Below are 13272 nucleotides of genomic sequence, written 5' to 3' on the forward strand. Positions count from 1 at the left end.
GGGACCGTTCGGAGTGCCCGCCGTGCACGTTTACGGAACGTGGGAGGACACCAGAGAAAAGCCGCAAACTCCACACGGGGAAGCCGAAGCTGGAATCGAACCCGGCACCTCTGCGCCCGTTAGAGAACTCCCAGCAGTTTGTAGGTTAGTTTTTTACATTTTGTCTTGATGTCGAGTGACACTTTGGTACAAAAAGGGACAAGAGAGAAAAAGGAAAGCCCCTCGCTCGCCGCCGCCATGTCATACGACGCTTTTTGTAGCACCCACAATGCGCGTTTACCACAGCTGCTCTCTTGTATTTAAGTTCACACTGTCGTGCGCGCGACTTGCTTTGATTTGAATGGCCGCTTTTTCCATCTGATGCTCCAGCACACTTCAAATGCCTTATTATTGTTTTTGAAAACACAAGTGATGCGGCTGAAATGTTTGTTCATTAATAACAAACAAGCAAAAGGTGGACTTTTTGAGACAGCCGACGGAGTTTGTTGTCGACCCCCAGCCCCGCCACCTTCTTCCCGGGAGTCTAGTGATATCAATTCTATTTTAGTATAACTTGACAGCTTGTTGTTTTTTACTTCCTGATTCTCCCCTCCTTCTATCAGTTGTTGGTATTGTGAGGGTGGGGCTATGGGTCGGGGGTCGGGGGTCAGTCGGTCCTTCTATGTCCACTCGTGTTGATTTTCTTTTCCTTCCCCGCCACGCGTTTGGTCAACCACGCGTAGTTTATCATTTAGCTCCTGTTCACATTGTTCTACCTTTTTTGGTTTCTGTACAACCAAAACGTGTAATATTGTTATTATTATTGTTGTTACTAAATGACTATTCTTTTTTTTCATAAAAGGTGACTTGTTGAAAACCCCTTAAACATAATTAAAAAAAAGATTTAAAAAAAATCACCTGGCCTTTTGTAATAACGTGCTGCGTTCAAGGGAGTTGTTTTGATGGGGAAAATGTATTTTGTTTTGCTGTTTCAAGAAAGGCTTAACAGAAGCTGTCGATCAAAGGTGTCCAAATTTGACCCTCGCGACTTGCTGTCCCGCAACGCACCTGATTCCAATCATCGGGAGGCTTCGAATGCTGCCTGGTGAGTTTGTTTTTGTACAAATTGATGTATCCGTATCAAATAGATTCTTTTGAATTGGGCTCATATCAACACTGAAACATTTTAGTCATGAAACGCATTCATCCATCCATTTTCCGTAGCGCTTAAACCTCATTAAGGTTGCTTTGCTGGAGCCTATCACAGCATTCTTCGGACACCAATAGATTTTTGCTAATTGCAAATGTACAAAGCAATTTGTATTTCATCAAGCTAGTCAATGACATTTGTAGAAAGTACATTATGAATAAATAAATATTTGATGTACATGTTTTGAGCAATATTTTGAACGATATAATTTTGGCCTACAAACTAACTAGCCCTCTTGGTTTCCAAAAAATATTAAATGTTTTCCTTGAGAACCAAAGTTCCTTAGCCACACCGGATGTTGAAAAACGGACTAAAATGTCAACATTTTCATTTGGACCTCAAAATGCTCCAATAACAAAAGTGGCCACTGGATGGCGCAATGACAAATTTTCAACCCATGACGAAGACATGGCAGCTGCCTGAAATGACATGCAGAGTCTGCGCACGCGCGCACGTGACGTTGCTTGGACTGTTTTGTCCTTTGTCTTTTTTTTACTAGTGGCACGTTGCTGTCCAGTGACGCGGTCTGGTTGCGTAGCTGTTCCGGGTACTTCTTGGAAATTGCTTGGCCTTCCTAGAATGTGGCGCAGCAGCTTCCGCTGTATTTACTTTGTGTATCTATTTATGGATGATGGAGCAATTTTTATACATTCGTCATCAATAAATAATTGAACGTAGAACAACAAAGCTGTGACAGTTCAAATAAAAGGCAAGAAAACCAAAAAAAACAATACTAATTCAAGATTTTAAAATACATTTATGGACTAAAAATGATCAAGGTAAACATTGCATTGGAGCCACTCCCGCCTAAAATGATTTCTTGTCAAATGTTGAGATTGTGCTGCCGGTTCCTCGCCGTCACGTGGGCCGGGCATGGGGAACTCTGCGGGCGGAGCCTCTGACCTATTTTGCGCCAATAGGGAGGCCGGTACAGCTTCCAGGAGTGACCTACTTTCAGCCAATCGGCGCGCGGCGCCTTCGCCGTTCGGCGCGTGCCGTCGACACGTGATCCCGCGGCTCGCACTTGGCGGGAGAACAAATGGCGACCCCGCCGGCGCGTTCGCGCTTTCTTCTTCTTCTTCTGCCCTCGCGTGAACGCGCGCGGTCGGCTGACTGCTCCCGAGTGGACTGGAGCGCGTCCAATCCGACGCGGCAGCGGCGTTTGTTTTCGCTTCGCTCACACCGCTTGTGACGTAATAAGCGCGTGTGTCGTGTTCACTTCTGGCTTCTCACGTTGTGTGCGGTGCAGGGAACGCGCTCGCGCGTGTATTTGCGTGGGTACACGCATGAGCGGCTTCGTTTGCGAGTGTGCTTGTTCGTCGTGTACGAGCGCGAGTTTCGCGTGTCTTTTTGTGCCGTGTGGATGGAGTGTAGCGGGCGCGTTTGTACGCTGCCGTTCGAGTCAAGCGCGCGTGGTCGCGCGTACGGCATTACACGAGCGCCTGAACGTTCGCGCGCATCTGCGCGTGACCGTGTTTTTGGGTGCGAGTGCTTGGGCATTTGCGCGTCCCAAAAAATGTGAATTTGGAGGCAGCGCGTATCGTGCGCGTTTTAATTTTTCGAGGGGCTTGCGCGTGATGCGTTAACAACCAATCCAGGAAGGATTTCCAAAAGTAGGCGTGGCCTGAGTGGCGTCCGGAAATCTTGCCTTGTCAGATGCCTTCAAGTAATGTGGGAATGTCGAATTAACAAACAAACACGGCGGCCGCGCTCTTTTGGTACCTTTTATGTTCGAGGGCGGGTGCTAGATTAAAAAAAAGAACAAATCTCAGCCGGAGAATGTGGAACGTTGCTGCCAATCTCGTTTGCTATTTGACGGAGCCTGAAGCTAGCGAGGGGGCGTGGCCGTCGTATTCAAAGCAGCCTTCCCGATCCGCCGTGACGTCACGCGAGCCACCCGTGTTGCTTCCAGCTGACTGCGAGAGGGAGAAACAAACGCGCGCGCGCACCGGACTGGAGGAGGGAGCAGCGTCCTCCGCCAGCCGCTCATTTTCCCTCCAATTCGTCTCGTATTTATGTTGACACCTTGTCATGTTGTCTGCTTTTTGGGCGCCTCGCGGACTTGTGTTGTGCTCGATGCCCGCGGACCAAAGGGGCGCTTGACTGGCCGCGCGCCTTCGGGATTCGGGCGCGCGCTCGGCGGGGACGAAGGAGGCGGCGGCGGCGGAGGAGGAGGCGAGCCCCCGGGGGTGAGGTGGTGGTGGGGGGGGGGGGTCTCGGCATCCGCGGGGGCCCTTAGGAGATAAGTAGACCTCTCCGTCTGCTGGCGCTGCTTCTACCGCTGCTACTGTCGCGCGCACGCGCACCTTTTTTTTCTTGAACGGGGCCCTAACTGGATTCGTTTGATCTTGACCCCCCTCCGACCGGAAGTTATGTCCAGGCCTCTTGCTCAACCGCTGCCACCGCCGGAGCTCCCCGGGGGGGCCGGCGCCCAATTCGGGGCCCCCGACGGGACGTCGAGCGCCCCCCCGGGGGGCCACCTCGCCTCCATGAACAATCTCAAGTCGCTCCTGCAGCTGCCCATCAAGGCCGACCAGCGAGGCGGGAAAGACTGCTGCGAGATCAAAGGTGAGCGAGCACGCATCCACCGAACGTGCTGGCGGGAGTGCTCGTACCCGTGCTCGTGCACGTGCGTCGCCCCACTCACTCTTTTTTTAAAGGAACAGTGTCTGACAGCAGGCGCACTCACACACACACACACACACACACACACGCACACATTTTGTTGAGAACATTGGCTGGTAAATATGTAGTTTTTTTTTTGTCTGACTGCCCTGAAATGCCCACTAGATTGCTTTTACGCATGTGCCCTGACATTGTGTACACCCTCCACTACGCGCACACACACAGTCATGCGATTGTGAGTGTTTGTTTGACTAGTCTTGTGAGGACCACTAACATTTTATAACGTACATAGTGAGGACATTTTTGACAAGTGAGGACCTTTTCACAAGTTTTTCATTCTAAAGGCTTGTAGAGGGTCTATATATGCATCTGTTAAAGTTTCAGAAAGGTCCTCACAAATTCACCCAAAATGATTTTTTTGGGGTGTATTTTCATTTCACTTGGATACGCACACTTTTTACTCACTGTGTGTTTATGTGTGTGTGTGCGCGTGGTTAATGAGAGGAAAAAGTTCATAGCACAAAAAGTAAAACCATATTTTAACCAAATTCACTACAGGGGTGAGGACTTTGAATGTAGCCATTCAGAAAACTCACCGCTGCTGTTATTTCCGTTTCAAGTCCACAATTTATTTCTTTGTTTTTAAAGACGTTAAAGTGTGAAATGGGGTGATGTGTTTGTTTGTCTATTCCTTGACTGTATTTGTCTATTCACGTATAATGAGCACGTGCGGGACGACATGCCGCGCAAGTGCCACTCGGGAAGTCTTGCAGCAGAAATGGAAAGCGGCCGTGCACTCGTTTGTTAAAGAGGAGCGCCGTGCACGTTTGAAGCCGTTCCTGGGCTAACGTCACATTGTCTTGTCTCATTTTGCCAAAGTTCCGCCGTCCCAGTATGCTAACCTGCTGCAAACGTTCCAGATAACCACAAAGCGCTGAACCCGGATGAGGACGCGTTAGGATTGGGCGTCGGCAGCGGGCCTGGCGCTCTCGGCGGCGGCGGCCTGGGCTCGGGGGCGCCGAGGCCCAATTCCCAGTCGGCCTTCCTGGGCCCCTTGCTGTGGGAGAGGACGCTGCCCTGCGACGGCGGCCTCTTCCAGCTCCAGTACATGGACCTGGAGGAGTTCCTGACCGAGAATGGAATGGGCGTGCATGGAAATGGAAGCGGCTCCGCCGGCGCGCAGATCCCCTCGCAGGTAGCAACGCCGCCATTGGGGTGGGATGGCATGGCGCAAGAATCAGAACACTAAAAAGAAGGGGACAAAAGTCAGAGAAGCTTGATTTCCGATGACTGAGGATGGGACAAGATGGCGCAGGTCCGCAAAAGGCAAACTGGCTTCCAACGGGACTTTGCCAATCTGTCTTGTTTTCCACTCAGAGCTCCCAATCGGCGGTCCCCAGTCAGAGCTCGCAGTGCCCGCCCAGCTCTCCTTCGCCGTGCTCGTCCTCTTCCTCCGTGTCCTCGTCCTCGTCGTCGTCCTCATCGTCCCTGCTGGGATTGGAAAGCGTCCAAGCGCCGCCGCCGCCGCCTCGACAGCAGGGCTTGATGGGCGCACCCGAGTGTCTGCACGGTGAGTCCATTTACAACAATGGCCCTAGTTTCTGAGATGAGGTGAAGGGTTGAGGTCTAACGGCAACGCAAGATGGCTGCTGCAAACAAGATGGATGACGCTTTAAATGTGGGCACAAAAACAAACACATGCAAAATCACTGTCATTCTTTTCAGTACTCTTTTGCATACAAAAAATAGAATTCAAGGATTGCTAAAATAACTGAACAAACAACTAACACTAAGGGCAAGAACTCAAAACGTTCATAATGAGGCACTGTGTATAGTTGACGTCTCGTTGAAATATTCAAAAAGAGCTCCCATACTCATCGAGAAACCAATCGAGGACGCTGCGTTGAAAGACAGTGGGAAATCTAGCACTTCCGAACACTGACCAGGAAAAAATGCACCGGAAAGCCGCTGTGAGGCTTCATTTATGAAGTCGGAGAGAAAAAAAGGACGTCATTCGATCATGGCGACCAAAAAAGGCGCAGACGGCGTTTGACAAATCCAAAATTCTGAACGGATGTTAAGATTTCTTTCTTTACGATTTGATTCATTGAGTAAAACGGGACGTGATTGGTACCCACTACACGAAGACACGCCGTTCTCATCAAGTTATTTTGTGTATTTAATGGATTACTTTGAAGACAATATGTTCCTGGTTTTATACCCCTTCATGAAAAAGTGTTTCCCGATGTCAAAATGTGTTGTGATGTACCCGAACAACAAAGAATGGTTCGGAATTCACCATCTTTATTCTTTGTATTCGCCTCGAAAGATTTTGTGGTCGGGATCCGTCAAGTCTCAGTGAGAGCATTCCGATTTCCCACCTTCCTCGAACGCTGCTGAAATCTCAACCAAAGACACGTCTGCCGTCTGGTGGCGAATTGTGGTATTACAACTTCGTAGTCCAGCAACCCCCTGTACACACCATTCGGCTCTCACGTGGATTATTGTGACGCCCCTAGGGGATTTATCTCCCCAGTTCTTATTCCATTTTTAAATCACAAATATAGATTTAATATTGATTTGTGCTATTTTTTAAAGACTATTTTGGTTTTGTGTTTGAATTCACAGAAGAAGGACAGGGGGGTTGGGCGAAGGCGCCCCCCCCCCCCCAGTTGCCAATCTGTGTTGTAGGCGATGCGCAAAGTCGCTCCTCCGGTGGATCAAGGACGTTGTCACTGCCAACCGACGGCAATGAGTGTCACATTTGAAATACGGCAACGTTGTGGCAAATGTCGCGGACACCGTTGAGTACAACGTGACGTGCGACAGCCTCGCCTTCGACCTTATTGCATGTTAGATTGTGTGCGCCTTCGAGTATTGCTCGCGGCATTTTTTGACCAGATCACAGAGCAGCTGCAAGGCCAAAACTCCTCCACCAAAATGGACTCTTGGCATCATTCTGCATGTCGAGTCGTGCGGAATAGCGGCTAGTTTCATGATGCACACGAGCGTCCACCGTGAACACGTGATGGAGTCCAATGTGAACTGGGACGCATTGAGGTGGAAGTGACGCTTGCTAGCTTGCTTGCTCGAGTGTTAGTTACTACAGCGAGAGAGACAGAAGAGTTGGATGCATCGCACACATGGAGGGATTGGGGGTGCGTGCGAACGCTTGCCCGTTTGTTGACCAATGAGCATGTGAATAATGTCCTCTGCTCTGTTTGGTTGCATTGCTTTTCTGTTGCAAGGTTTCGAATTGCCGGAATGATCTTTGCTCATATGTACTCGCCCGTTTATGACTATTGGGATAATAGGCTAGCATTGGGCGAGTGACATTCAGTGGGATGTAGAATAGTTGTCATATTAAGTCACTGTTGGTGTAGAGCAGGAATGTCAAACATACGGTTCGCGGGCCGGAACCGGCCCCCAAGGAGGTTTGATCAGGCCCGCAGGATAATTTAAAAGTGGGGAAAAAATGCACGCGGTTGATGCAAATCAACACTGTCATTAGGCAAACGGTGAAAAGTAGATAATGAGTGTCGAATTTTCTATGAAAGATGGGCCATATTTTATGACAGAGATGCGTGGGAAACCTTTTCAACAAGTTTCGGTATTTTGGTTATTTATAGCACGTATGGTATAATTTTAATTTATCGAGGCGTAACGTGGCGCACGATGTGAAATGAGTTTGACACTCGTGCTGTAGAGTAAGGGTGTCAAAGTCATTTTTTGCCTTTGCCACGATGGCACTTGACGCGCTTTGTGGCGGGCCAAATAAAATGATGTGGCGGGCCAGATTTGGCCCGCGGGCCTTTGCTTTGATATCAGAGGGGCCCACGTAGACAAACACGCAGCCGTGCTCCCACCCGGGGACCATTTGGAGTGTTCAAACAGCCTCACGTGCGTGTTTTTGGGATGTGGGAGAAAAGCGGAGTACCCGTAGAAAACCCATACAGGCCTCGGGAGAACACGCAAAGTCCGCAGATGGCTGTGCGCTGTTAGCTCAATGAGCTCATCGCTTAACCACCGCGCCGTGGATATTGATCTCTTTATTGATTTCATTCGGAGTAGTTGTGATCTTTGAGTCCGACGTGGCCTGGCAGTGTTCCCTCCTGGCGAGGAAATGGGGCGCGAAAGAAGAGTTAAAGCAGGCTGACTGTGGGGGAGGAAGGGGTGAGCAGGGTGAGCGAGGCGATGTTTTGAAATGTGTGCTCCCCGGCTGCCTCACACGCTCGGGCCATGTGCCGCCACCGCGTCACGTGCCGCTGCAGGGAGCCAAAGGGAGGTGGCGGTGTGTGTTGTGTGAGCTAGCATACCCACGCAACGAACGAAGGGAGGGAGGGAGGGAGCAAAAGAAGCAAACCGCCTTTGCACGAGAACGCTGGTCACATGACCTTCCTGCTTCGGCTGCAGGCGCATTCCTTTTCACCATCACTAAAATCATCTCCAAAGCTCATGATGCGCGCTCCTGAAAAATAGGAATTTGTGTCCGATTTTAATGTGGCGTATTTTCCGCTGTATAAGGCGCACCCAAAAAAAGGCGTGATTTTCTTCAAAAGATGACGCTGGCTGGCGCGCCTTGAATTTAGAGTCATATTGAATTTTCTTCATGATTTCAGCATTAGTTTCCATTTTTGGCACAATAATTAGAAATGGAAAATGTGGGGTTTTTTTGCTTGTTTTTGTACTTCGTGTCGCAACATTTTTTTTTTTTTTCGTTGACGTCTGCAAAATTTAAGGCTGAAATTTTCCATGAAAAGTTTTAAAGAAGGAAGATTGGCAACCTCTGAATTTGATTTCAATTATGATTAAACACTGAATATTTTTGAGCTCATAAAAATGCAGAATATACCACACATTATAAAATTCTGCAATTTCTGATGGCAAAATCCTATTTAAAAATGTTATTGAATGAAGGTGCGCCTTAAAATGTGGAAAATACACGAGTTGTCAATTTGCTTTGCGCTTCTGAAATTCTTTGAGCAACATGAGGGCAGTCAATAGATGCCGATGGAGGAAAAGTTCTCCTCCTTCCTTGAAGGTTTGTTACAAGAAAAAAAATCCCCAGGTAGCATATTTTCCGGTGTATAAGGCGCAGCGCAGTATAAGGCGCACCCCCAATCAGTGGTGTATTTACAAGCATTTTCCATCTATAAGGGTATAAGGTGAACCTTCAAGGAATGTATTTTTTTTCTCCAAATATAATATATGAATATGTAATTGTTTTCCAAATATAATATTGGGGTTATGCACGACTTCTTCTACAGGGGAAATGGCTGCTGACATTCGTTGCCAGACCTGTTGTGGCTCAATATGACCTCACAGATAAGGCGCACCTGCCTTTTAAAAGCCTTCCGTCATCAGGGTCACACGTCACTCAAATTCATGCGCTGCGTGTGATGATGTCACTCAGGATAAGAACATGTTGCTATGCTACATGCTAATCTGCCAGCAGCCGGACTCACGCGGACTATTTCCATTGAACGACAAATAAAATGTCAACAAAAAAAAAAAAATCAACTCCATATAATGATTACAAAAATAATAAGTGTCTCTAAAATGTAGTTTTCAAGCTTAAAATAATGTTGTTTTTTTTAATGTAGTCAGGATCAGCTGGCGAATGACGATGATGATGATGATGATGGAGCCAGATGGAGCGGCAAGTGTGTGGAGGCGTACGCGGCGTGCGTGGCTCACGTGCGGGTTGTGGTGAAGGCCTTTCAGGTGCCTTCAAAGCGGGCGCATCGGCAAAAGGCTGACAGTTGCTATGGCAACATTGATTGTGAATCAGCGCGGGGGTGTTTGAGGAACGACTGGCAACGTGTCACACATGGGCTGGCGGATCAAGCCGTCACGTCTTTTTTGAGTCATCTCAACGGCAAATTCATTCAAAGAGAAGCAATCATTTGATTTTTGGCACCCCCAAAAATGTCATTCCATCTTTTATCCGACTCCCCGTATCTGTTTTTCTAGTCGCTTTATTCCCACGTGGATCACGTGGAGCCTATCCCAGTCGTCACTCGGTGGGGGACACCCTGAACCGGTTACCAGCCAATCGCAAGCCACACATAGACAAACAACCATTCATGGTCACACTCGCACCTAAGCACCGTTTTTTGAGTGTTCAATGAGCCTACCGTGGGTGATTTTGGAATGTGGGAGGAAACCGGAGGACTCGGACAAAACCGATACAGGCTTGGGGAGAAGGCCTGTACAAATTGAACACATGGATGGATGGATACAAAAAGTCAGAATACGTGGACCAAATAGCCTGATTGGCTATTTGAAAATGTGTCATCAAATGGATGGATGGATGTACCTTTATTCGTATCGCAGTGGGGAAATTTACATTTCACAGCAGCAAAGTGAGGAAAGGAAAGAAAGAAGTAGAAAAACAATGCAGGAGCTGCTGGAAAGGCAGCCACTCTCGTGGCGCCATCCTGAAGTCAAAAAAAAAAAAACCAAAAATATAACATGAGCAATGATATCAATTAATGGAAAAATATTAACCCCCTCCCCCCCAAAAAAAAATAAAATAAAATCCTGTGAATATGTCCGCCTAACGCCCTGTGGTGTCCTCCCTCCAGGTGGTCAGGTGGCATCCCAGGACGCATCGCCCACCTCCAGTGGTCCACCCGGCTCGGTGGGGCCGTCGACGGTCACGCCCGATGGTGACATCCAGGTGAACTTTGACCCCGACCCGGCTGACGTGGCTCTGTCCAGCGTGCCGGGCCAGGAGGCCTTCGACCCGCGCCGCCACCGCTTCAGCGACGAAGAGCTTAAACCGCAGCCCATGATCAAGAAGGCGCGCAAGATGCTCGTGCCCAATGAGCAGAAGGTAAGACAAGTCCCGCCAAGCAGCTCCATCGCATGTCGCCTCACTGATGGATGGATGAATGAATGGATGAATGAATGCATGGATGGATGGAATGATAGAATGAAGGATGGATGGGATGGAAGGATGGCTAATATACAGAAGCCAATTGAGTTTTCATCCCGGCCTCCATGTTCTTCTGCCGCCCCTCGCCCACACACACATACTCTCTCTCTCTCTCTCTCCGCCAGGACGAGAAATACTGGAACCGTCGCGTGAAGAACAACGAGGCGGCCAAGCGCTCGCGAGACGCTCGCCGCCTGAAGGAGAACCAGATTTCGGTGCGCGCCGCCTTCCTGGAGCGAGAGAACGCCGCCCTGCGCCTGGAAGTGGCCGACATGCGCAAGGAGCTCGGACGCTGCCGCAACATCATCGACAAGTACGAGAGTCGCCACGGCGACCTGTGATTCCCACCGCCGTACGGGACGGCGGCCGCTCAACCCGACGACAGCGGACGGGACCGATCGCTGCGTTGGCGCCGCACCTCCCGCGTCCAATCGTCTCCGCCTCCCGTTTTTCTACCGGGCAAAGTCTATCTTTCAAAATGGCTGACGGAAAGCGGAGTGGCGACCGTTCAGCTGGTGGAACGGACACGCCGCGCCGCGCCGCAGCTTTTTTTAGCGCCGTGCTAACGGATTGGATCCCAGCGGACCTCCCGCATCCAGATTGCTTGCGCTGCAGACGTTTTTTTTCCCAAGCGGTGACCGTTTCCCTTAACGACAGCAGCACTTTAGCCGTTGATGCGACGTGCCCGTAAGAGGCGGGATCAAAATGAAGCCACGCCACATTTAGGCCGCACTGCGTCCAATCGTGTCACGTTCTTCTGCGTCAAAGTCTATTCTCCGAGAAGACAAACAGGAAGGAAGCGGTGTGGTGACCAATCAACCTGCCAAGAAACGGGTTTCAAAGTTGGGGGAAAGGACGCCGCGCGGCGGCTCTTTTGAAGACGTCGCGGCATGAAATCTTTTTTTTTTTTCAAGTGAAGACGACGTGTCGACGACAAACGGCAAAGAAATGGCCAGTCATCATTTGGATGCTTGTTTTCTACCTGTCAAAATCTATTTTTCAAGTGGACAAACGGGGAAAGGGGGTCAATCGGGCGTGGCAAACCAAGCCAAGGGACGGACGGACGGACGGACGCCAACTGCAGCACTTTAGTGGAACTTTGACCCAAATCAAGGCGGCGGCACTGGCTGCCATTTTGTTTTTTTCATACGTCAGCCCAGCTTGCCTCCATTTTGCCCCATGGAGAAAATGCCCACACGTGTCTGAAAACCGGCGTCCAATCGTGCGCCGTTCTTTTCTACGTGTCAATTTTTCAAGTCGACAAAACAGGAAGCGGGACGCCCATGTCTATTTTTCTACAAAGGGGCCAGCGGCACTTTTTCTCCATTTTCGACAACAGGCACGCGCAGGGTTGCAACCGAATGTATCTCGTCCAATCAGGGATTTCATACAGGGCAAGAGGCGGGCTTTGGGAACCATTGTGAGAGCTGAGAGGCACTTGGAGGATTGGATGCTTGTTATCTTCTTCTTCTTTGGATTATTATTCTTTTTTTAAGCTTGTTAAGCAATTTACTTGGCCACGTCCGATTGGCTGATGGTTCGCCAAACGCACCTTTGTTCGGCACCTTTGCGTTGTATTCCTGCTGTCATCCTTCTTACACACACACACACACACACACACACACGCATTTTTGTTTCAATGGTTTTGTGAGGTCCTGATAACTCCAGATAAGCGGTGAGGACCACCGTTGCTGATAAGTTTAGAGAAGAACTCGTGTTCCATTTGAAGACGAAATGTTGTCAAAAATGTCCTCACTACGTGTGGTATAAAATGTTAGTGGGCCTCACAAGACTAATCATACAACACACACACACACACACCTCTTGAGACTGAAACTAAACAAAAAGCAGACATGTAAGCACACGTGTCCCTTTCCCACCACACTCAAAACACACACACACATATACATCCATAACACTAAATCCCATCACACACATGCAATTTTCACAGATTGTCATTGTTGTTTTGGACTTTAAATGGTGCTGATCTGCAACGGTCCTTGACTTTAAACTCACCCATTATCAACCCCCTCCTCCCCCCTCCTCCCCTTCCCAAGTGAACTGCCTGTGAAGCCTTGATTGATGTTTTTTGATTCTATATTTTGCGTGTGTTTGTGTCTGGATGAAAGGGTGTGTGGACTTCCTCGCGTCCATGGACACGCCCCCTACTCATACTCAACTCTTCTCCTCTCACTACATACATATATGTGTATGTATCCACATATATATACATATACTGTATGTGTAATATGAATAAACAGGAGGTGTATATGATATATGCTTGAACTTTGTGATTCTAGTTGTAATATGTTACGGAGGAAAACAAAGATCCTTTTAATGGGGTCAATTTTCTCTCAGGTATTTTTGTCTGAGTTCTGAAATACACGTAAAAAAATGCAAAGCAAAAAAAACCAAGTATAATCATTTGCTTTCAGATTGTTTGGCTTGTTGACTTTTCCAGGTGGTTGTCGTTGATGTTTGACGCCACAGATCAGTTGGGCTCCTTTTCACCAGTTTT

General features: G+C 48.8%; 1 protein-coding gene across 2 annotated transcripts; it reads left to right on the forward strand.

The window, feature by feature from the left end:
* Positions 1 to 116: 116 nt before the first annotated feature.
* Positions 117 to 13040, forward strand: dbpa (D-box binding PAR bZIP transcription factor a). Of its 2 annotated transcripts, XM_089023173.1 has the most exons (8): positions 117 to 144; positions 976 to 1084; positions 3283 to 3378; positions 3560 to 3757; positions 4735 to 5009; positions 5192 to 5384; positions 10402 to 10652; positions 10880 to 13040. In XM_089023173.1, the coding sequence occupies exons 2-8, from the start codon at positions 1075 to 1077 to the stop codon at positions 11093 to 11095; spliced, it is 1239 nt and encodes a 412-aa protein (XP_088879299.1). In that variant the 5' UTR covers positions 117 to 144; positions 976 to 1074; the 3' UTR covers positions 11096 to 13040. The 2 variants fall into 2 exon arrangements, with proteins under 2 accessions (XP_088879299.1, XP_088879300.1); XM_089023174.1 differs by lacking the exons at positions 117 to 144; positions 3283 to 3378 and having other exon boundaries at positions 984 to 1084.
* The last annotated feature ends 232 nt before the right edge of the window (positions 13041 to 13272 follow it).

This window comes from Hippocampus bargibanti, linkage group LG20, assembly GCF_051943395.1.
Source record: "Hippocampus bargibanti isolate YZ-2025 linkage group LG20, ASM5194339v1, whole genome shotgun sequence".
Classification (NCBI taxonomy): domain Eukaryota; kingdom Metazoa; phylum Chordata; class Actinopteri; order Syngnathiformes; family Syngnathidae; genus Hippocampus; species Hippocampus bargibanti.

Coding starts and splice junctions, on each gene's coding strand:
- dbpa (XM_089023173.1), top strand. Junction 5,010..5,191: donor GCGCGCAGATCCCCTCGCAG/GTAGCAACGCCG, acceptor TTTTCCACTCAG/AGCTCCCAATCGGCGGTCCC. Junction 5,385..10,401: donor CGCACCCGAGTGTCTGCACG/GTGAGTCCATTT, acceptor TCCTCCCTCCAG/GTGGTCAGGTGGCATCCCAG.